At 32.5% G+C, this 23,617-nt stretch overlaps 2 protein-coding genes across 4 annotated transcripts in view; one reads left to right on the top strand and one right to left on the bottom strand.

The window, feature by feature from the left end:
- The window catches only part of Wdr24 (WD repeat domain 24), a 54,229-nt gene extending 51,644 nt beyond the window's left edge, over window positions 1-2,585 (top strand). The window contains exons 14-16 of the mRNA XM_089636396.1: window positions 511-613; window positions 700-861; window positions 1,031-2,585. Of these exons, the coding sequence (XP_089492522.1) occupies window positions 511-613; window positions 700-861; window positions 1,031-1,159 (394 nt within the window). The 3' untranslated portion in view covers window positions 1,160-2,585. The remainder of the gene's footprint in view (window positions 1-510; window positions 614-699; window positions 862-1,030) is intronic.
- A 130-nt stretch (window positions 2,586-2,715) lies between these two features.
- On the bottom strand, window positions 2,716-22,861 carry Rala (Ras-like protein A). 3 transcript variants are annotated; one of them, XM_089636853.1, is made up of 5 exons: window positions 22,751-22,861; window positions 17,945-18,139; window positions 15,143-15,303; window positions 13,284-13,458; window positions 2,716-8,339 (listed from the first exon to the last, which is right to left on the bottom strand). In XM_089636853.1, the coding sequence occupies exons 2-5, from the start codon at window positions 18,098-18,100 to the stop codon at window positions 8,223-8,225; spliced, it is 609 nt and encodes a 202-aa protein (XP_089492979.1). In that variant the 5' UTR covers window positions 18,101-18,139; window positions 22,751-22,861; the 3' UTR covers window positions 2,716-8,222. The 3 variants fall into 3 exon arrangements, with proteins under 3 accessions (XP_089492979.1, XP_089492981.1, XP_089492980.1); XM_089636855.1 differs by having other exon boundaries at window positions 2,716-5,911; XM_089636854.1 differs by lacking the exon at window positions 22,751-22,861 and adding an exon at window positions 22,354-22,631.
- Window positions 22,862-23,617: the final 756 nt, after the last annotated feature.

The following is a 23,617-nucleotide window of genomic DNA, read 5'->3' as shown; positions in this document are numbered from 1 at the left end:
TTATATACATATATATAAACCTTTCGGAAGAAATTCTCTAAAATGATGGTAAAAACCCTCTCAAAATCAGTTGCGTAGTTTAGAAGAACTAAGGGCATGGATTGACAGACACGGAGAGCGTCTTTGTTTTATACTATTTAGAGAAGATATTTGAGGAAATTTGCTGATTTTAAATTACTGCGCTGTGTTAGATTAACAATGTTATTAATAACTGAATTCCACAATTGTCGCATTGGTGATTCATTGGCAGCTATCCCCGTACGCGGATGTCGCATATGTGATCCTTGAAGATTCACTAAAACACGTATTGTGTCAAAACGTGCCGCATGATAAGATAGATCGCATTGAAAAGATTTGTTTGTGCGTGAAGTTGGGTTTGTGTATTAGTGGGCAGATTATTATTTTTTACTTAAATCTAAAAAGAACTTACAATCGGGCTGGTAATTTTTTTACTCATTTTATAGTAAAGTGTACAAAATTAATGCATGTTTTTAAATTGTATTATTTCAGAAATAGCCTCAACGGTTACTTGGATGAGGCAACGCAGGAACACTGGCTGGTTGGATATCTGGAACTGTTAGCCAGACATAAACTCTGGGATATTTGTACACAAGTAAGTCATCTGTTATAATGTTTTGCAATTGTAAGTATTTTAAGTATTGGAGGTCACACTAATGACATCTATTATAATGTTTTTAGGTTATCCAAGGCGCGTGGATCAGCAGCATTGCGCAGCTAAACCAGCAGTCCACCGTGGTGCACACCAGCTGCGGCAAGTGCGGGAAGCAGCTGGCCCGGGCCGGGTGGCTGTGCGATAAGTGCAACTCCGCACAGCCCGCCCACTGCTGTCTCTGTCATCAGGTGAGTCACTTCCCGTGCCGAGTTTGATAGTGATAATGAAATAGAAATATTATAAGGTTTGCCTTACCAACACTAAACTCAACCCTGACTCATATGTAACGTGTAAGTCTGACAAGAATTATTATGACAATGATAAATGTAAGAAAGTAACCCAAATTATTTTCTCCAGGTGGTCAAAGGCCTCTACGCTTGGTGCCAGGGATGTTCTCACGGTGGCCATCTGCTCCACATGCAGGACTGGATGACCAAGCACAAGCAGTGCCCCACGGGCTGTGGACACATGTGCGAGTACAGCTGATCCTTGCACCACCCAGTGCTACTTCACAAAACAACAAACAGGAGAGAGAAATATCTAAAACGTTACCAATGTGAAACTTTGTGGCGCGAAATTGGCGGAAACTAAATACTATAAGATGTACATACAATGTAATTTGTAAGAATCGAATAGCTAAATTAATCAATTACATATATGTGCTCTATTTTGGAAATTTTGTGATGGAACACTTTTGCAATTGAATAATTAATTCTTTGAAAGTTTGATCTATAAGGACCTTTCGACTCCCAGGCCACAGACAGGCCAGAAGTGAGGTATAGTTATGTTAACTTCGGGCAAACTGACGGTTTATCTGTTCAGTGTTTTAAGAACTCTGGTAACAGAGTTCTAATTATAAAAATATTATAATTCCTATTTATAAAAATTATATAAACCAAACAGCGAAATGAACAATTAATTGTGCCGACACTTTTTTAAACTCGTTGGTGACGCCGTTCCCACAAGACCATCCAGTCGAAGTAGTTACCACTTACATTCTCGAGACTTTAAACATAGCGGAGTAATTATTGATATATATGATAGTCTGGCAAAAATAATAGTCTCATCGCCACTTGTGTCAGACATTTTGTAACAATGCTTGTGCTTTAGATCAAAGCTAGGAACAAAACAGTCGACAAATGGCAGCTGCAGCAGTTGTGAACGAGGTTATGAAAGCTAGTAATGCCGTTTCGTGAGGTGGTGGCGACACGAGTCTCGCGATTTCAGTAGCTACGTGTACGTACTATGCGTGACAAGTTGTTTGCGATGTAAAACCACAACATCAGTATCAGACACTCAGTTGTTCCTGTGGAAGAAGGGCCGCCTATCTTTAAATCTTGTTGCGGTGTTCTCTAGTTATAATTCCAATAGAGCTTTGTACTGAATCCAATTTTGTGATCAGGACAGCATAATAGACGAAAGGTAAAAAATTCAAGTAAATTTATAAATGTCAGAAGTGTGATATTTTTTCATTGAATAATTCATAACAATCTCTTCCAGAAAGCTGCAGAAGTAAGTCAGTTGAAGGAGTTATATAATATGTTACAAACCTTGGGCATTCACCGATGAGTCAGTGCCCTCTTATAGATAATTGTTATTTTGTGTATGTACAAATAATTGTTGATATAGCTAAATCAATTGTTGCATTTTAAGAAGGCCAGAATCGCAATTAAAACAAACTAAACTATAAGTAAGTACTAGATATTGTATAGAAATTTATGTGATCTAAGGCCGATTTAAATTTAATATAGAGAAGGGAAGTTTTATTTGCATAAAAAATTTCAAATTTGTATATTTAGTTAAGACTATGTTGTGGCAGTCGTTATCTCATTATATATTTATTAGTTTAGACTTTAACATTTAGGAAGAATAACATAATGCTAAGTTTCCTGTTAATGGGAAGATTGAAGAGCTAGTATGCCAATTTGAAGGGTTCTAATTTAACTGTGTTATTGCAATAAGTCACTAGTCTTCTTTGCTTTTAAGCTAGCAAATTGAATAAATGAGCAATCAATAATGTTTAAAATTAAATAAAACACATATTTTATACATAAAATGTTTATTTATGACTATTTGTAAATATCCATATTTTATGCTTATAAATGTAACAAAATAATATACAAAAATTCTAATCTTAAAATAATGTGAATGCGTGATTTTTGGTGAGTGTAATCCGTAGAATAAAAAATAACACAAGAAATGCAATATAGGATGGTGATATATAATGTCAGGCAAATGTAAGAGAGACAGAGGGCTTGCTAAATGGGCTAGAACCAAACGGTACAAAAGTCAGTGGCGAAATTGGTTTCCATTCAAATCTACATGGAAGGCATTTCTAGTGTTATTCTTCGTCCTACAATGTAAACCATAAGTTTTTTTAAGAAAATTTTAATCAAATTATTATGACATTCTGTAATGACAACATAAAATACAATTTAGTCAATAACAATTTATTGTTCATTGTATCAAGAATAAATATATTATTTTTATTATTCAATTTTAGCTTTAATGCGATGAAACTAGTTGAATCACATTGTGCCATTTGTGGATACCTCGTTGTTAATAAGGTTGCACAGACTTCGCTGTATTTTGTCCATCTGTAGATGCATGAATATAATTATGTAGTTTTATTACAAGTTAGTTTATATTAAACTGTCGATAAGCAAAATGTTGGAAGATGGTCAAACATTGTATTGCCATAAATATTCTAATCAAATGCATGGTCTAGGTAAATAATATCAATTTATTTTTTATTATAAAAATACAATGAAAGCTACATAAAGCCTGATTAGATAGAAAATTTAAATAAAATTGAATTTGCATTAAAAAGGTTACATTTTAGCATTAAGAATACATATTAAGTTTCTACTGAAATGAATTTTAGATACAATTTTGCTCAATTTTAAGTCTTTTTACTGTGGCTTATTTTGGAAATCAATACATATTATTATTTGCTCAAATGAATTGAATAATAAAACAATATATCATATATTTTATTTGTATTTATAATTATCAGTGCATTGTGAAATAAATTTGTATGTAACGGCTTGTACATTGACATTATTCCTGCCATCCAATGCAGAATTTGCTAATTCATTACCGCTCGAGTCAAATACCAGTTGACGGCGCTAATAATTCTACATTTGTAAAAATAATGTTGCATTTTCCAACATATGGAAATATTCCTACAATGAAATATCACCAAATCTCCAATACGCACAAAATACCTACTAGAAATCACCGCCTTAAGTCATTTATTCAACAGACAGTTATATAGCTGATAAAAAACTGTTGCGATTATTTATGTATTTTTTTTTAAATTTGTCTGTCCTGAAAAGTAATGCATTTGACTTGTGTGGGAATGGATTTGCAAAAAATATTTATAAAAAATTGAACACATTTTGTACAGAACTGCCTTCAACCAAATAAAAGCATTCCAAAAATTTGATATTCTTTCATTTCCACTTTTAGATTTGAATATAAAGCGTAGTGTTTTCTCTTTCTAACACCATCAAGAAACCGGTTCAGCGCCGTTACATCATAATATTATTTGAAGTGTTTTGAGTATACTTATTGCTATAGTTATCATCTATTTATTAAATGTAAAAAAATAATGGTCGATCAAAAATATAGCTAATTATTGAAGAGTGAATACAATTTTATTGACTTAATAAACAAATAAAAAGTGAGAAAAAGCATTCAAAAAAACATTTTTATCGATAATAATCAAATCGCTTTTTAAAAATTGAACCGAAAAAAAAAACTTTTTGAGAAAGATCTTTTTTTTTACATCTACGTACAATATAATTGAAGCATTTATATTATTACTTATTTGGACATTATACAGTACAGAGATGTTTACAGATATTTTCAAGTACACAAAGCAAGACAATATTTAGGCAATAATTTTGAATATAATATAATGTAATGTAAGAAATTACATTTAAAAATGAAAGTAGGAATATGAGAAAACTAAATGAAAAACAAACATACAAAAATTTCCCAAAACTTGGTTCGTGCATGTAAAAAAATGGTTTACCTATTATCACACTCTACTTGCCCAGATAAAATATTTAACTTGACCCAATCCCTTTCATTTCCCAATTCTAACGTTATTTTCCTTTTAAATAATTAATTTGAATCAAGACAAAGTGATATAATGCTATGCTTTAAGAATATACCTAGATTAATATGTCGTAAACAATGTACATAAAGTACATTTTACTCAAAATACCATCGCGTGTTGATTGAATTCGGCTGATAGAGAATGTGATAAAATCGGTATTGTAGAAAAGTGGTATTCGTGCAATAATAAATGGTTAAGCTTGGAAAATAAATAATACAATGCATTTTACTACACAAAGAAAACCACAAACACAAGACATAATTATTATTAGGGATACATAAACAAGTTGGCTGGGCTTCATTACTGGGGGACATTCATGTTGGATGCCGCGCAATAGTGCCCGCATGGTTAGCATTAGCCAGCAGCTAAACGGGCTAATAACAAACAGGTGTTAACAAGACACAGCACCTCAAGTTATCCAAGACAAAGGCAAGCAGTCGGAAATCAAACAATCAAAGCACATACAGGTTTAGCTAGACGTGCTTATCTAAATGGGTATTTAACATGGTTAACATTTCCAATTCACTTTCACACTTGACACTCAAAGAGAAGGTTTCATTTGGCCAAATTTGTTCGCATCATAAAACAGCATGCGCACTAACAAACTGTTGCGGTCAATCTCAGACATTGGGGTTCAATTTTGTAAATTATTCTGTTTATTTTCTTTCATAATTGACATTTGATGATCACACTTTAAGTTATGAAAAAAAATACCTGTCTGCTTTAAAGTCCTCTTTGGAAATGATTAGTATTCGTGCTTGAATTAGGCAGAATTCAGCTGCAGCGGAGTATTTCTAACAATAATGATTAAAGACTTGTTCCTCGGCTATCACTGCTAAACGTACTTAACTGGCAAGGTTTGTATAGGAACAGTTGAGTGGGGGAGAGGTGCTCCTGACAGAGGGTACACTTTCACATAGTCCGACGATTTCACACAAGTCATAGAAGGCAACAAGTATTTTGGTGTGGACAGTTGCGTCTAGTCAATAGTATTTGGTTCACATCAAGGCACAACACTTGGCAATGTGTTTCTTTTTCTGTCCGGGTGGCGATTTCCCATTGCTCATAGCAGACTTGCGACTTGAGACTTCTTTGATGAGCATGTGAAAGATCTGATTTTGCAAAGAGAAAATAATAAAATGTAACAAAAAATACACAGAAAAGGGGTCCCCTTAGTTTTAGACAGAATTCAATTATTAACTCTACATCTGTTGTCATTTCTGTGAACTAAATATTACTGACAACGGTTGACTTCAGACTCTCATTAACTTTATTACTAATTAATAATCGATTATTATAAAACTAAGGGAGCCCCCGAGAGAAGATGTGTCAAAAAATACATTATATTTTAGGTCAACATTTCTAACATGCGAATCATTCTGGCTGAGATAATCATTCTTTGACACAACCCGGTTTGCACAACATTTACCACCTCTTCAAACGGAAATCAGTTTTATCAACATAGTATCGAGGTGGCTTTAATGCACAGGAACATTGAATATGCTACAGTCAGTTAAATAATAAACAACACCATGTCAATGACTAAATATACCACAAATCGGGTATTAAACTAAAGGATAATATATGGGATATTTGACATCCAAACAGGCAAAATGTAAGTAATTATGTCTGTACAAGTAGTAGGTGTTCGGAGCCTTCAATAGACCAATAATATAAATGCCAAAATCCTTCAAAAGCCGATACAAATAAATGCAGTTAAAAATACTAAACATAAGATAAAAGAACTACACCTCGAAATGACAAGTAAAAAATAATCAAATATCTTTGCTTCGTAACGTGTTATTCTTATTGAAATAATACTTTTAATAAAAATAAGTGAATACATATTGTTATTTCATTAAATAATTTATCATACTAATCTGAACGATTTCTAAATACAGTTTTTTTTTATATTTATAAATCGACAGACATAATTATGAGATTCCCGATTCATATTCTAGAAAATAAATAAGTCTTAAACTAAATGAGTTTTTTTCAGGATAGAATATAGAAACAGTAAGTATTAAGGGAAAATGATGGCGCCTCTTGGCACTCATTGTCTGATACACCCATTGTTTGAGAAGTATATAACATCTCAGTTGAATTATGGAAATTGTGGATTGCATCTTGCAAGGGAACATTGAAACTTGATAAAACACACATCGAACTAAGTGAATATATTCAATGAAAATAAGCAATAATCGGAAAAATAGATTTGGCCACACGAAACCACATAATTTACAGATATAAATTGTTGGTGGCCATCTTTTTAGTAAGTTAAAATCATGCTTTTTCCATCAGAAAACTATGTACATTTACCCTTTTAGTGTGTTATTTGTTTATCATGTTTAATGTTAGCCATTTCGTAAGTCGCAAACACTACTTAATATTAGGTGCCATTAATTAAAGTGTTTAATTACTTTATAAACTGACCACAGCTTGGTACAAATTGCAATGTGCTATTTACATAGCGCTGGAGGGAATCATTGTTTTGAAAATCAAGCCAAAAGAATTCTACAAATATTGCAATAGTAATAATACATAGTGTTTCACTGTGAGTGTGGTGGTGATCAGATTGAGTTGGTGATATGAGAGTGATAGATCAGATAGTGGCAGTGTTGATGTAATCCAAGATATGGACAAATAAAATTATAAAACAATGATACAGAATGGTAAAATGAATAACTTATTAGGAAAATTTTCAACAATATTGGTGAATTAAAATAATTTGATTTTCTTAACAATGATAAATAATATAAAATAACCACAGCGTAAATTTGAGGGATGCAGTTATTTTTAAAGTGCAGCAAATATAGCAACAAAGCACCACTTATAGATATTGTACGCAAATACAGTAACACCAACATATACAGAAACATTCTCCTGAACTGATACGGAGCGTCCAATCATATTCCAAACACAGACTCACAGATCACTCAAACTCCCCGAGAACTCACAAGGTTTCTAAAACGATCCCGTTCTTCTAAGACTTCAAATCTACTTAAAGTTCAATCACGGAATGTACACAAAAGCATTTGTACCAGGATCATTTTAGAATCCCGGAAGACTCTGGATCCACGACACCACAAATATTGTGTTGACAAAAGACAACTCTTTAAGCAGAGAGATACAAAACATCAAATAATTAATATATTAACTAATTATACTGCACAAACATCAAGATGGGTTCACCGGAGTTTGCACAATCTTTGAATAAAGTTTAATAAAAGCTAAAATGCGTGAAACCAATTTGATAACAGAGGCTAAATGTTGAAGGTGACACGCACAATGTTTTTTTGCACACAGTTGTTTGTTTGGACCTCGAGTACTAAGAATACGGATGGCTACGGCACGAGACGGCCGTGTGACAGAGAGACGGGGGCGGGCGCCGGCTCTGAGGGATATTGCGACAGTCGGGCGTCCCTAAAGCAGCACGCATTTCATTTTCTTCCTTTTCCCTTTGTCTTTGGTCCGGCCGTTGCTGGTCTTGTTGTCCTCGGACTTGCGTGACCTGATCTCGCGCATCAGGTCAAAGAACACCTGCGGGATGGGACACCACGTTCACGCAAAGTTATATATCACAACAACACACACAACTACATTTACAACTCACTAGAGAGTACATCATCTTCCTACCATCTTGAAACCAACACGACTTGCTCAACTGACAAACTTTAAAGCCACTCAAGAAACTAATGATAATGCAATCCAGTAGGCAAGCAAGTTTACAACTCCAAACAGATTTCCTGCTTTCGTTCAAAGCAGTCGACAAGCGTTATGTCATAAACTACACACAGTCGTCTTACACTGAATTGTAGAAATAATTTTTCTATCGCTGATTGGTTTCAAGGTAGTGGAAGATTGAATGTTGTAGAGTCATTACACAAACTTCAACCTAAGTATTTTAAAGCAAGAATCAATTCACACCAATAGGACATCAATACTTTGTTCGAATAAGATAAATTAGAGAACTTGGAAATGTATGTCAACTTTTTTGGCAAACCTTTATAAATATAAACTGTATATTCAATCATTACTTATCAAAATAAACAGATTTTATGAAATGCCAAGGTATTGAAATTATATCACAATTTTATGAACTAACATTATTTAAAATTATCAAATAAAAAATTGTTCAAAATTTTTGACTCGTATCATTGTAAATATACAAAAAATATAATCATCGGTGGCCATATATAACAGTTCTTTTTAATTTCAGCATACCTTCTTGGCTGATATTTTAACGGCGTAGATTAACCCAACGGCATACTAATTTTTATTTGTGACGTCTGTGCATACTTGAGAAAGATTCTTACTATGAAGTATCGCACTCCATATTACCCCAAATGAAACACTTTTTGTGCTTTTAATCTTGACGGCCGGTATGCCGATGTTCAAAATTCTACAAATTTATATCAACGAATTATAAAATCCCTTTTACATGAAATCCACCTCGTTAATCGGATGTGTTTTTGGATGTGGTATGATAAATTGATTTCTGCTTTGTAATTTGTACATTATTTGATACACAATATACCTGGAGAGCCTAAAACTTACAAAGGTCTGGCACCAGGTTGCCAAAGTCAAAAGATACAACAACTAAGTTGGTATAGAATATAAATAAATATTATTCTTACTTTGTTAAATAATAAGCAAATAATTAAGATTTAAAAAAAAACGTAAAATGAATAAAATAGAAGAGTTTGCATTCTTTTACATTTTAAAGTAAGTACATAATCCCATCACCGTGACAGATATTTAAATGTCAACATTCACCAGAGGCACAAACACAGAAGAGAAGAGGCCAAGTTGTTAGGATTATTTGAACATTACATTTGGTTCTGAACTCTAATATTTAATTCACTTTGTGCGAAAAATAAAAAAAGCTAGGTAATGTTTTGGACACTAAAGGCTGTTTCATAATTGGAGAGAAAGTTTACTTACACAGCCAGCGAAACAAATCAATTAAATTAGTTACTAAATGTAGGTTCTATTGAAATATATTGTGTAAATTGTAAATATACTCAACACGTAAAGTTTTTCAATTTTTTAAACTAAAATTGATTTTTCTGTCCAATTGCAAAACAGTAAATAAATAATTATTAACTGAAATAAAAAATTCAAAATAATAATAATAAGAATATACAGGGTGTCCGGGGTGAAAGTGCAGAAACTTCGGGAGGTGATTCTACATGATGGTAGAAGTAAAAAAGATAAATAACTTTTTTTGAAATTTCAACTTTTAGATGTACTTTTCAGCTACAAACAAAAAAAATTGCGCCGGCGTGTGTGTACTGCATTATTATTGCTTTTGGATCACTTGAAATTGACTGGCTGATCCTAGAACAAACACCCGCTACCCCCCTTCCCGCGCTTTACAGCTGGTAACAGAACAGCTATGATTTGTTTACTTTAAATAAATAGTATAAACAAATACCTCACATGTACTCACTATACATGTGGGTTACATAACTCGATAATGGGTTAGAGGGCCTGAAGGCCGCCCATTACGTAACAAGAGATTCATTCATTAATTCCTCTGAAAGCAGATTACTTAAATGATCGTTTCATGCCATGAAAAAGATAAGTATTTTTAATCCACATTTATGACAACATACCTCTCAATGATGGAAACTTCACTGGCAAACAATAAACAACGTCACCAGTCTCGCACTCGACAAGCACACAGCGAATTTATCGGGTAAGTGTGTACCTCCACTAAGGATTTTTAGTAGGTATTTTATAATCTTTTTGTATGGAAAAAAAGTTGGAATTTTGGAAAAAGTTATTTATCTTTTTTGCTCCTACCATCATGTAGAATCACCTCCCGAGATTACTGCACTTCGACTCCGGACACCCTGTATTATTTCAAATAAGATCTACTATTTTAACTTATCAAGCATTTACATGTAAGAATTACATACATACTTTTGAAAATAAATCTATGCAATAAAATTTTAAGGTGTTGCAACCAACCATCTTCAATAATTTCATGTCTCTATTTTGCAATACGCAATCTGCGTACATTACCACATACTTTGACAGATTATACATTATTAAAACTCTCGAAATAAGCAGTCACGGTAACGCACATTAAAAGATAGAAACATGGAGCCAGAACAAATTATTTATTTCTAGTTTTTGTGCCGTGCTATAAAGCTTTAGTTTATTTTAACAATAAATTAGGCAATTTAATTGTCATGAAAAGTAGGTTATACCAGTGCTTTAACCTTATGTCTACATTGTCACAACTCTCCCAAGAATGCAAGTTTACAAAGGCAAAAAAATTGAATACTTATATTGGTTAGTCACATTACTAATTGCACAGTTAGCTCATTAACAAATTTTGCAGAAATACTCTGATACAGGCTATTTTACATACATCAACAATTGATTACAGAGAGAAGTCTAGCTTTGTTAATGGTTATAGAATAAAAATATAGCTTTATAGACTGTATTAATTTATTAGATGGTTTAATAAATAATAGATTATCTAATTTGAACTTGTCTCTAACTAATACAAAAGACAATAAGAATTATGAGAAATACTGAATAAAAAATAAACCCACAACCTTCTTAAAGATTTCAATAAACTCAATTTACACAGGTAATTAATTACTTCTCAAATCAGTTACTATTAATTAATGTATTATAATATTTACCGAATGGTCCTACATAAAAAAAAATAAACAAAAATAAGTTGATGTCAAGTAAAAGTTAGCATACCAAATTATAAGTACAATCCAAAAAAAAAGTATTACAATGTCGAGGCCAAAAATACAGTACATAATCATGGAAGGTACTAAAAATTGTTGTTTTAAACAGAAAATGTAGTCATTTTGAGTCAGTGGCAGAGGGTGGTGGATAGGTGCGGAGAAGTGATTATTCTTCATGTATTGGTGTGCCAGGCAATTGTTAGTCATGATAATTTTATGATGTTAGTTAGTGAAAATCTGGATTTAAGTGTACTCTGTTAGAGTTGATAAAATTATGACTGTAAATAAATCCTCGCTCGATGCAATCAATCTCGTTGCTGGGTACTTTGTATGTTGTGAAATGGTGTATGCTAGGGTCGCCACAAATACATCTCTATCGAACTCTGAATTTGTTTGCTAGGTGATTTGTAAAAATGTGAATAGAAATGTTCATTTTTTGATTTTGTTTTTAAATTATAAAGCCGTGTATATACACAGTGTCCAGAAACTCATGGTAAACGTAGGAAACTGGTGAATCTACATCACAATTGCTTTCGATTTTGTGGTATATTTTTTTGATTTAAGCATTCATTTTCAAGTACATACATCCAAGTCCGAATTTGGAATTTTTCACGTAAAATTTGAAAAACATCGGTTGCTAGGGGGTTAATACCAGCGGTTCAATGTCTTTTCAATATATTGAAGCTTACAACCGGCTCCAAAAGTTTTTTAACCCTTTCGTTCCAGAAAAAAATGAAAAAGTAAAAAAAACAAAACAAATGAAATGCACAGATTGAAAAAAATAAGTTTTTTGGGTTCCCTATGAATGTGATGTTGATTCATTAGTTTTCCGCTTATACTACAGTTTCCGGACACCGTGTCTAATAAAAAAGCAGGTAGATATGAATTTATTTGTGATAAATCAATAAATAATTGAACGGGACGTGAATTTGCTACATGTATGTAAAATATACAGATAATGATGAAATCAATGGAACAGTTTGAAAGCAACTCATGGTTATACTTTGTGTGAGTTTATATGTGAAATAATCTGTCGAATGTATAACAGCAAAAAAGAAATTCACATCAGTGATGCATAAGTATTGATTGAAGTGAACACCAAGTCAAAAAATATAATGCGAAACTACTCATTTATTAAACATTAAAAAAATTATCAGAACACAGCAATCTCTTTCAGTAAATCAGTACCTAATGCAGTGTGATTTGAATTTTTTTCAAACGATTGAACTGTGATAATGAAGTCTATCAAACAATAAGATTAAATTGTACGATAACATGTTGCAATGGAACCCAATTTGAATAGTGGTAGATTGAATTCAAAACAAATAATGTAAAGCTTAGGCCATTATATTATGTTGTGTGAACCGAAAATGTACATAGAAGAATAGGATTGATGACTCAACATTAAAAAAAACAGTTAAAACAAATATAAATAAAAAGAGTTAAATAAATAAATTATGAATCTCTGTCAAAACGTTCAAAAGCAAAGCTGAATTATGATTGATTAAAATAAAAGGCAAAAAAATTCGAAAAGCGGACATCACTCAAAAACAATGAAATTGAATGGATAGTTAAATTTCATGTAGTCAAAGTGCATTTTTAATATAAAATATGTACTGTTTATAAAAAAAACTGTGAATCTCAAATGTGTGTTTATGTGGGTACTTTTAATTGAGTGAATCAAAGCATAGTAGGTTGTATTAGCACACGGATTGCATCAAGCGGAGACTTATCTATCTGTGTTAAGTTTTATCTGTGGTTTTCTCACCTTGTCTACGTTGTCTCTGGTCTTGGCAGAGGTCTCCACGTAGGGGACTCCCCATTGCTGGGCGCGCCCCTGGCACTCTGCTAGCGGGACCTTTCTCTTCTCGTTCAGGTCTGATTTGTTGCCCACGAGGAGAAAGGGTATGTTCTCGTCGTTTTTAACCCGTAGTATCTGCTCCCTATGAGACAAGAATCGAAATATATATACAAGTAATGCGATAAAGGCGTACCGCTGCTAGTTTAACAGAAAGAGAGGATACAACAGAGCCCTCAGCGGCAGAACCATAACAGTTCAAAGAGGAAACATTATTTTTGCCAAAGGTGGTATTTGAAGACTAATTGGCTCAAGAAGTCACATACTTTTATGTATTATCGAAGCGATGTAAAATGTAAGATACCGAATGAGAATTTGATGTTTCATATTTTATTATCAAGTTATTATTGTTACATGTTTCTGAACAGAAGTTACGTGGCATGGTTGAATGGCACTTATTAGGTCTTCACTTATTTTTTTTTTTTAAATGTTTATTCAAAAAAATAATGCTACATAATTTACAGAAGATATAATAATTATTTCACCTAATTTTATACATAAGATGTACCACCATAATAAAGCTAGGCTTGTGTGTATGAGGGATGTGTCATTTAGTTTGTTATTTTTTTATGTATCTGCAAAGGATTCAGTTATTTTCAGTGTGTGTTTTTAACATGGATTTATAACAGATACTTTCTGGTAATAATAACACTTTATTATCAGTGATAAAATGTAGGCTAACAAAGCACTCTTTTTAGGGTGAATTGCCTTATACAAAAAAAAATGTGGGCTAGATAAATTTATTTTTTGTTTTTAATGAGTTTTTATTATTCACAATGTACATTTGTTACGTATAATTTTTTTTATAAAATTAGCGACCGGTTTCGAAACGTCCATTTAAAACTTTTAAAATAGCTAGTTAATGACACGGACGTGTCGAAACCGGTCGCTAATTTTATAAAAAAATTTATACGTAACAAATGTACATTGTGAATAATAAAAACTCATTAAAAACAAAAAATGTCTAGAAATTGTTACATAGTGAATGCCAAAGAAATACAAAAAATAGATAAATTTTGTTGTTAAACTTCCTTGAGGCGATTTTTACTATTATAATTATTAAACTTACAGACTCATGAAAAATCACCGATAGTCTGAATTCAACAAATCAGTTCCAATTTTTAAAAATGCAATTAAAACAATTTTCTGTTAAAAATATTATATTAGTAGGTACTTTATTGCTTGTCTGAAGTTCTAGAGTTCATTCAAACGGAATTACAGACAGACAATCACAACCGAAATTAGTATTTTTAACTGTGGTTTGCCATTATGTATCGAATTGAACTGCACAAATATTTTGCTAATGTTTTACTTTAATGGTAAAGGAAGGATTCTTCCGAAACCTGACCACAGTTTAGATAAATATTGTGGTTAAAACAAGTCTGTACATACAATATACATTTATTAATAACTAGCTGTACCCCGCCACGCGTTGCTGTGGCTCAGTCTGTCTATGCAGATAGAGAAACAATAGCGCGTTTTGCTTTTACGTCCAACAGATGGTGCTGTTTTTTTAAAGAAATGCATTTTTTTACCTGTCACATGTGACATCTATATAATACAGGTATACAAAAACACACGCATATTCAAATGCAACATTGTGTCAAAATTTAAAAGCAATCTGTGAAGAACTTTCAGACATTTAAGATGTTTAACTAATTAACTATTAATGTACATAACTATAAAATAAGATAATAATAAAGCTCTCAGTGACATGCTAAATCAAAACATAACCCCAATAAAAGTCAGTAAGTATACAAGTTAATAACCTGAATTCCTGTGTGGCCTGGAAACTGTCATCTTCTGTGATAGAGAAGACGCAGAGGAAGCCTTCTCCGCTGCGGAAGTAATTATCCCTGATTGCCGCATAGTCCTCTTGGCCAGCCGTGTCCAGGATGTCTATCTGCACTTCCTCTCCATCTAACACCACCTGGAGAAACATTTGTGAAATGTAATTGAAAGTATTGACCAGTTCTTTCTTACCATGTAAAGTTTAGGTAGGTACCTTCAAAATGGGTACCTACCTAAATCTAACAGATTGTTTGAATTTCAAAATAAGAATGCATTTTAGGTTTAGGAGGAAAAATGTGTTTTGTTTGGTTTTAATTGTGTTGTTTTTAAATTCTGTCAGGTTTTGAGTTAATTATTTAAATGTTTTTTATACTTTATGGTTTGTATTTTCTCTTTCTGGGTTAGCTGAGTTCCTTAAGTCGACAGTTTACTAAGCCTCAGTCGGGTATAAAATAGCATCCCTAACCCTAATTAGTAAGAAACAAAGCAATGCGGGAATCAGAAAGTATTCGAAATCGAAGAACTAATCAGTATACGCATGGAAATTCACATAATAATTATATGGTTGTTATAATATTATTATACATATTAGTCCTGTCAGTTGTGGTATTGTTATATTAATTGGTAAATTGGATTTTCCTCATAAAAATGGCTTTAGAGTTGTCGTAATGAAGATTGATATATATAAAGAAAAACGAATTGAAAACATGAAACTAAAAAATAATCGTCTTTAAGAAAAACTATGGAATAGAACCGATTTTTCGCACTGGAAAAAACTAAAACAATGTCACTAAAAGCAATGACCTCAAGAATTACTTTGATGATCAGAACAAATCACAAGAACACATGACTCAATCAAATTATAATTAATAAAAATTTGACTGTCTATTTTAAGAATCACCTCACCTTCAATAGGAGATACTTAATTTTATATGGCTGTAACTGCCACATAAAATGTGTCTCATACAGAAATATTATAAAGCGGTGACCGAATGCAGTGTACACTCCTTCCTTGCAATTGACCCATCGACATGAGTGTCAATGTGATCACTTGTCTATCAATTTAAAAATAATTCCCTACAATTATAATAAATTTACTATGAGCTACAACGCAAATTGTGAACATTTCTATGGAGAAATGTTTTGGTTTTGAAATGACACGTCACTTTAATATAACTTTGATTATTCATTGCGACAATCATTTTAATAAAGATTGTGATCGCTACATCCGTGTTTTAACATGTAGTGATACTGACATTATATATATGGTGAAAATTACTATGAATCTTCACCCTTAATACATTGTCGTCGGGACACGGCATTTGCCGTTTTTCGCGGACTGTCGGTCAACTGCGGGACACGGCAAATGCCGTTTTGTCGACTGTTCAGTTTTTGGCGGGAAACGGCATTATACGGGTTGGTTATCAGCGTGAAATAAAACGCCTTGAAGGGTAATTTGCTACCTGAGTGCTAGGCGACAGTCTGTCCACGTTATTTGAGATGCCTTGTCGGGATTGGCTAGTGTGCCGCTTGTAAAAGCGTCGCCAGAAATCTAGAGCTTTTATGCAATCTCAATCTCCAGTTTAGTTTGAGTCATTTCACGTATTGGACTATTTTTCATACCGCTCGCACTGTTTTGTTTACTGTTTGGTATTTTATTATTTGAATATGTTAGCATTGTATAGGACTTTATCCCTACAAAAATGTCTTTACAAGCCAATGATAGTGACGATGAGGTGTACTTATAGTGTGTGATGGATTATCAACATATGAAGTCTACTGATTCCTTCAAAGAATAAATACTATGATTCATAAGTGGAATGGGCTCTTCAATTAGGCGAGGCAACCGCAAAAGACTCTTTTTTGACAAGAAGCAATTAAACTTATGAGTTATTGAGTGTTCGCCTTCGGCCTTAGGCGACACTGTTCAATATTTACGTGATCAGATTTCACACATCCAGCGATTGTAAAATTGCGGGCATGGCAAATATATATTATAATTTATTATATAACTATATGATATGAATAAACATAATATTGAATGCTATTTACTGAATTAATATCAGGTTTTTATATTCAGCTTTGAAATGTGGTGAAATTATGATGTAATCAAAGCAATTATAATTTATTTTTGATGATCAAATGTCGTATAAGATTTCTTTAAAAAATTTCAATCGAAAATATTATTTGGTTTAGAAATTGTGTCAATTTTAAGAAAGCGATATATTTTTGCGGTAATCGCGAAAAACACCCGCTAGAGTCTATTGTTTGAAGCGCCCGACTACAATGTGTTAAGTGTCTGGTAAAAGTATCTTGCAGAGGGTGCTTTTCTTAATAAATATAAATCAAAGTCATAACCCAATGGATTCCAGATCATTCTACAATAAAAGCGAAAGCACAAGATTTATAAAGTTGGAAACATTTATCAATATATGTATATGGGAAAACTTTGGGATGTATATTATGTATTATAAGATTCTGCCGGTCAACATAGAAGATTCTAAACTCCACACATCTACCCTGATGATGGACACTGTATGGCTGTCTGAAACGTTGGCCCAACAAAGAGAAAATAGCGCAACATGGCAAAAAAAAAAAAAAAACCAAAGACTGAAGCTGTAAATGTAGAATGGTTGCAGAAATTCCACAATTATTGAAAAAACATTTATCAATAACTTCAAGAGCGGTTGTGAAAAGGTGAAAAACCATACATATTATTTATGAATATTCCAACACAACGTAACAGGAAAAGAAAAATAAGAGAATATTTATGTGGTTACCTTCTTCCTATAGCTGTCGGCCTTGGTGGGTTCATAATCCTCGACAAACTCATCGTACATGAACTGCAGCGTGAGGGCAGACTTGCCGACACCTCCGGAGCCGACCATGATGACCTTGTGCAGGGTCGGCTGCACCGCGCCGGGCTTCTTCGACATGCTGCTGCTGGGGGGGGCAAACGGGATTCCCGAGTTAAACTGAAAGGAAACAGGTAATATTATAATAGGCACAAGTGTTCTTCTATTGTATGGTTAGGGCATAGATGGTCATTAAGATCACCGAAGAATTCCCGAGGACCTCGTAATTACTAGGATAGTCTGCAATCATTGTAGTCTTTTAAGGCTCCCCTGTATACAATAGACTGTACGGGCACCACATTCTGTTGATAGATGTTTCTTCAGAGGGGTCACACATGAGATGGGCTAATGCGAATGAAACAGATTTATTTAATTTCTGAAAGCTGTATATTAACTCAAGCGATTTTTGGCATATTATGGCAAGTTTGTGAAAACATGTGCCAAATTTATAGAATATAAATATATGGGATAAATGGATGTTTCCATATTAATATTTTGAGTAATGATATTAATTAAATAATATGGTAAATGTATATAGAGTGTCCGAGGAAAAGGTGCACAAACTTCGGAAAGCGATTCTATACCATGGAAGAAATAAAAAGATAAATAACTCGTTTCGAAATTCCATTGTTTTTTTACCATACGAAAATATTTTTCAATAGAAGAATATTATTTTCTCCATACAAACAATTGAACTTTTGTACCTGAAAACAACCTTAAAAAGTTGAAATTTCGATAAAATCGTAAAGGAAGCTGACATTACCATAACAATCAGAAATTTGCTAGACACACAACACTACTAAAAGATGACCGTTGGAATTTCAAATATCATTGGACGATGACGATGACTTGGGGAAGATGTCGAAATTAGGTTGGCCACAGATGATATGGGCTGATGACTTAAAAGAGAACTGTCAGCTTTGGGTGAATGAGTCATAAAGAATCAGCAAAACTGTAGACATACTAGTAGGGAGGCCTTTACAAATTTTTTGTAAGTTGTTCTGTTAAAGTTATACATATACATATTTTTAAAGATGTTTAAAGAAATTAAATTAATTATGATATTTTATTGCATGTCATGTTATTGGAAGCCAGCCAACTGCTAAAAGTTTAGTGAGACTCATCAGATGCTAGCCTAGTTAGGTATGTTGGTCACACGTTTATTTGTGTTAATTTGATGGAGACGATGTGAACTTTCTAAAAAAGAATGTCCATAGAAGCAACAAATTATTCATTCATGTTAATTCGTTTTTCTAATTATGGTATACATATAAGCGGAATAGACATGCAATAAAACCATATTAGCTATTTACTTTTGAGTATGACGAGGGAATTTAATTGTTTAATTCACAACATTAATTAATTTATCACAATTTCCTGGGTTATTATCAGTTTCGGACATGACAATATTCAAAGTTGTTATCGTTAAAACTTTTATTCAAAACAATTAACATTATTGTTCACAACTGGATAAACAATGAATGACTGGTAAATTAAAGTGCTAAGAATAAACAACCTTCCAACTAAATTAAATTGCAGGAGACGAATTTAAAGTATATTTTGTTCAATCTTCACTACCCACAATTGTAGCCATTTAAACTAAACACGCTGTCGCATTACTTAGGAATGAATTTGCAGCAAAATAAACTGATTTGAGGAATACATGGCACGATCAAGTGAATCAGATACATAAGTCGGGCCATGGCAGGGGTCAGATTAATAGAAGAGTATGTATGAGATGATGAATGAATGTGAATGAGGCAAGGATTGTGTGCCAAGACTGCGTTGTTTGGTGGTCCGTCATCGATGGTTTGGTAGTTAGTTAGTTATAAAGTCATATGTCATATAAAAAAAGGGAAATATTTTGATAAATAGCTAGAAAAATCAAATACAAAATCCTAAAGAATTAATCTATCTATGGGAGTTTTCAAGCCAGTTTTTCAAATAAATACAAATTCCAATCTATAAACATACTGAAGGTATTTGATGTAAAGTATTGATTGCGTAAGATTGGGGACTGCTATATAACACGTCGACGTATAAGTCAGATTATATCTAGAGTAATAAACAATGTTAATACTTGAGATTAGATAACGATAGAAATAAATCATCATTAACATTTAATGGATTTTCTATTACAGGTAGTTTAGAAAAATAGAATTATAAATAATATCAGGTATCATTTCATTACAGTATCATATTATGATACTGTATCTCAACTCGGTGACACAAATAGCTTGTTGGTTAGTAATTAAACAAACGAACTTTAATGTGATATGGGGAAAGGAAAATCAGTACGTTTTCGCAGTAAAAAGTACTTGTTTCTTTACAGAAAATAGGGACATGTTTAATACGCTAATTTTATTTTAAAAATACTTTGTAGTAGTTAGATAATAATGAAAAGTAAGTAATTCAGTTTCCGGAAATGGAAAAATATGCATTCTAATAGTTATTTCGTTAAAATTAAAACCGATTGTTACTTGACGGCTATTGTTATTATGGGTTTGGGTTTAATCAAAACATAAATATTTTTTTTAAACTAGCCTAAAAAAACAATTTAAAGTTAATATTTCAAAAGATAACAATTATTTTACAAGCAATAATTATTCGCCTTTCAAAAGATGGTGTGAAGAATATCTGGTTTTTTTTTTAACGAAAATGCATTATTTTCCATTTTCAAAAACTGGAATACTTACTACTCATTTTATTTAACTGATAAACAGTGGTTTTTCTATTGAAAATGCATATTAACCGTGTCCCCATTTTCTGTATATTTACTGAAAATGGTAATACTAACGCAGTGTCCCCTTAATTGCCGATAAAATAAAGTGTGAATAATGATGTTAAGACGATGCACCACGTCGTGTAACATTTGGAATCAGACCACTAACACTCCTTCTGTAGATGGTGTTAGGTTTTAAATTCCAACTTGACACCAGCTGCCTGTTTTGATTTATACAAGAAAAAAAGCATTGCCAAAAAGTGGGTTTTATTTTATTTCGCGAAATTTTAATGTTTTATGTTCATTTTCCGAAGAACTGAAATTTCTACACAATAAAACCATAACCGAAAAGGGATTCATAGGTAGAAGAAATTGAACTTTAAAGCAGTTTTTATAGGCCTGATACTTTATTTTTTCTGGGCTTATAGAAAGACGTATCAAAAAAATACTTAATTATTTCAAAGGCCAATGTGTTCTACTTGCAATATTTAATTAAATTTTTCACTTGTAGCAAACACTTTGTGGGTATACATAATTATAATAAATAAAGCCGGTTAACACTAAATTAGTAAAATAATGAGCTGCATTTGGTAAATAATGATTGTGGATGCCATAACAAAGAAAGCACATGACATAACAAAACACGATTTGGAAAAGTATAAGTTTTTAAAATAATAACTGAACCTACTGTGTGTGTAAAGATATTTTGGTTGAGGAATTAATGGCATTCTATCCTCTATTGTGGTATTTGTGGGTTGATAAGACAAAAGAGTGCTACAAATGTATGTTTAAATTAATACATAAACATACTCTTTTGGCACACCTTGTCACATGTTCTAAGGTAAATAAAGATAAAGACGAAACGAAATTCTTTACGAATTTTCAATTGACAGAAACATTGACAGATTACTCAAACTTTTTAAACTATTTATACCAATTTTAATCAAAATTGTTTGTAGAGTAAAGAAGTGATTGCGCAAACAATATTTTTGATGGTAAAAATGTATCATCTTCATGGGTCTGGATATGATATGATATAAGGTAAACTAATTATTTTTACTTATCCTTGACATTAAGACCAAGGTAAAACAGTAACGAGAAAGTAAATAATATAACAGGTACTTTACCAGTTATTCAATGTAATTGATTACAAACCTCAATTCTGTGATTGCCAAAGGTACTAGTGTTTCAGAAATAGACAATTGGTTTTTGGCATGGTAAATAATTGGTTTTGTCTTTCGGTCGCATTATGAATTTTGCGAGTTATGGCACATACAAATATTATGAAACGACAAATTACGGACACAGATAGTGAATGAACAGAATGAGTCAGAAGCCATTTTTTTATCAGCATGATGAATAATAGAAATAATCACATCATCCTTTAGAAACAAATTCTGAGAAATTTTCAGAGCTGCGAAGCTTGTAAGCATTTTCACAGTATATACAAACTGTTACCTTATGCGACAAATTATAAATACCGACTGCTTTATCAGATATTTATACTAAAAAACTAAACAGCAAAATAATAGTAGAGATGAAAAGTGCAGATAAAACAAGATAATTTCCAGTGCCAAATGAGATAAGAATGAAATGTTGAGAGTTTACTTACGAAATTTAGTGTTTGCTATGATTTAGTTGCTGTGTTTGTCCATAAAATGTATCTCAAATCACAAACTCACGGACCGTTTGTATGACAAAGATCAAACGACAAATATAACACAATATACCACCAACGGTACAACACCCAAACACGTCACAAGAAAAGCGTCGTGGGAAAAAACCGAATCGCATGTGAAAACCAACGGTATTTGCATGCTCTATTGTAATACACGAATAAACTATTCGTGAAAAACTATAACAATTGATGTATGTGGAAAGGCGTTGCCGATCTAGTAAACAATAATTCCAGTAGGCCAAGCATGCTCCCGTGCATCGGAATGTGCAATTCTCCTGAAAATGCAAGAGAGTTTTATTATCTCAATAACCAAAATATACAAATATATTACCTTCGTACAACACAAAGAACGCAGATAAGAGAATAACTTTCGCCGATTAGCAGATTACTCAAAGTACCGTCATAAACTCGCTGTCAAAAGCGTACGCCATCTATCAATATTATCATAAACTATTTATAAACCATGATTATTCTCTCTGGTCAATTTAAGCGAGCAATTTTGATTTGTTGGCATCCCTTTTTTGTTTTCGATAGAAAATACCATTCTCAAATAATCAGAGAGCTGATAATAGCAATTCCATTACCTTAATATGAACGTATTATTTAAAAGCCTTAACCACAATGTACTTTATTTAGTTACTCAGTATAATAGGGGGGTTTTAGGAAGTTCAACCCCCAGACAGTACTGCCTAGAAAAAAAAGGAATAGTAGGTGGTCGTAAATCACACTTGGAAAATACAACAATATTATATGCACCATCTCTTTTCTCAATGTGATATAAATAATAAGTTGTGGTTTGTAGATAACCCTCCTCCCATTTGAATGATATAGCTACGCCACTGCCTACCACGTCTTAGGAGTGGGGTGTGCAATTAAAAAGTTGTTAATACAAGACAGGATTTTTTCGCCACCTAACAATATTCAAAAGAGAATATTTAGGATACAAAACAGTAATAGAGGACTTAATTTTGCTGCCGGGCCTGCATTCGTCGTTTTTCTCATCTATTTTTCGATTGCCACATGCCTTTGCCTTAAGTTTATTAAATGAAGTTATTTATAACTAAAACATGCGTAATATTTAAACAGTTCCTGATTTTTATAAGGAAATGGACGATATTATTTAATAAATCACTTTAGTTCATTGTTGCTTGATTAACGTTTCACATTATGTTATTTTTACAAAAAATGTCTCTGCTTT

This window comes from Hesperophylax consimilis, chromosome 10, assembly GCF_061612785.1.
Source record: "Hesperophylax consimilis isolate HC1 chromosome 10, BYU_Hcon_1.0, whole genome shotgun sequence".
NCBI classification, from domain to species: domain Eukaryota; kingdom Metazoa; phylum Arthropoda; class Insecta; order Trichoptera; family Limnephilidae; genus Hesperophylax; species Hesperophylax consimilis.
Note: the sequence above shows the minus strand (reverse complement) of the source record. Positions and strands in the feature narration are given on the sequence as shown.

Excerpts from the sequence above, each read along its gene's own strand:
- Rala (XM_089636853.1), bottom strand. The coding sequence starts at position 18,100 with ATGTCGAAGAAGCCCGGCGCGGTGCAGCCGACCCTGCACAAGGTCATC. Across the intron at positions 15,304-17,944 it reads CCGACAGCTATAGGAAGAAG|GTGGTGTTAGATGGAGAGGA; the intron begins GTAACCACATAA and ends ATGTTTCTCCAG. Across the intron at positions 8,340-13,283 it reads CCAGAGACAACGTAGACAAG|GTGTTCTTTGACCTGATGCG; the intron begins GTGAGAAAACCA and ends CCCATCCCGCAG.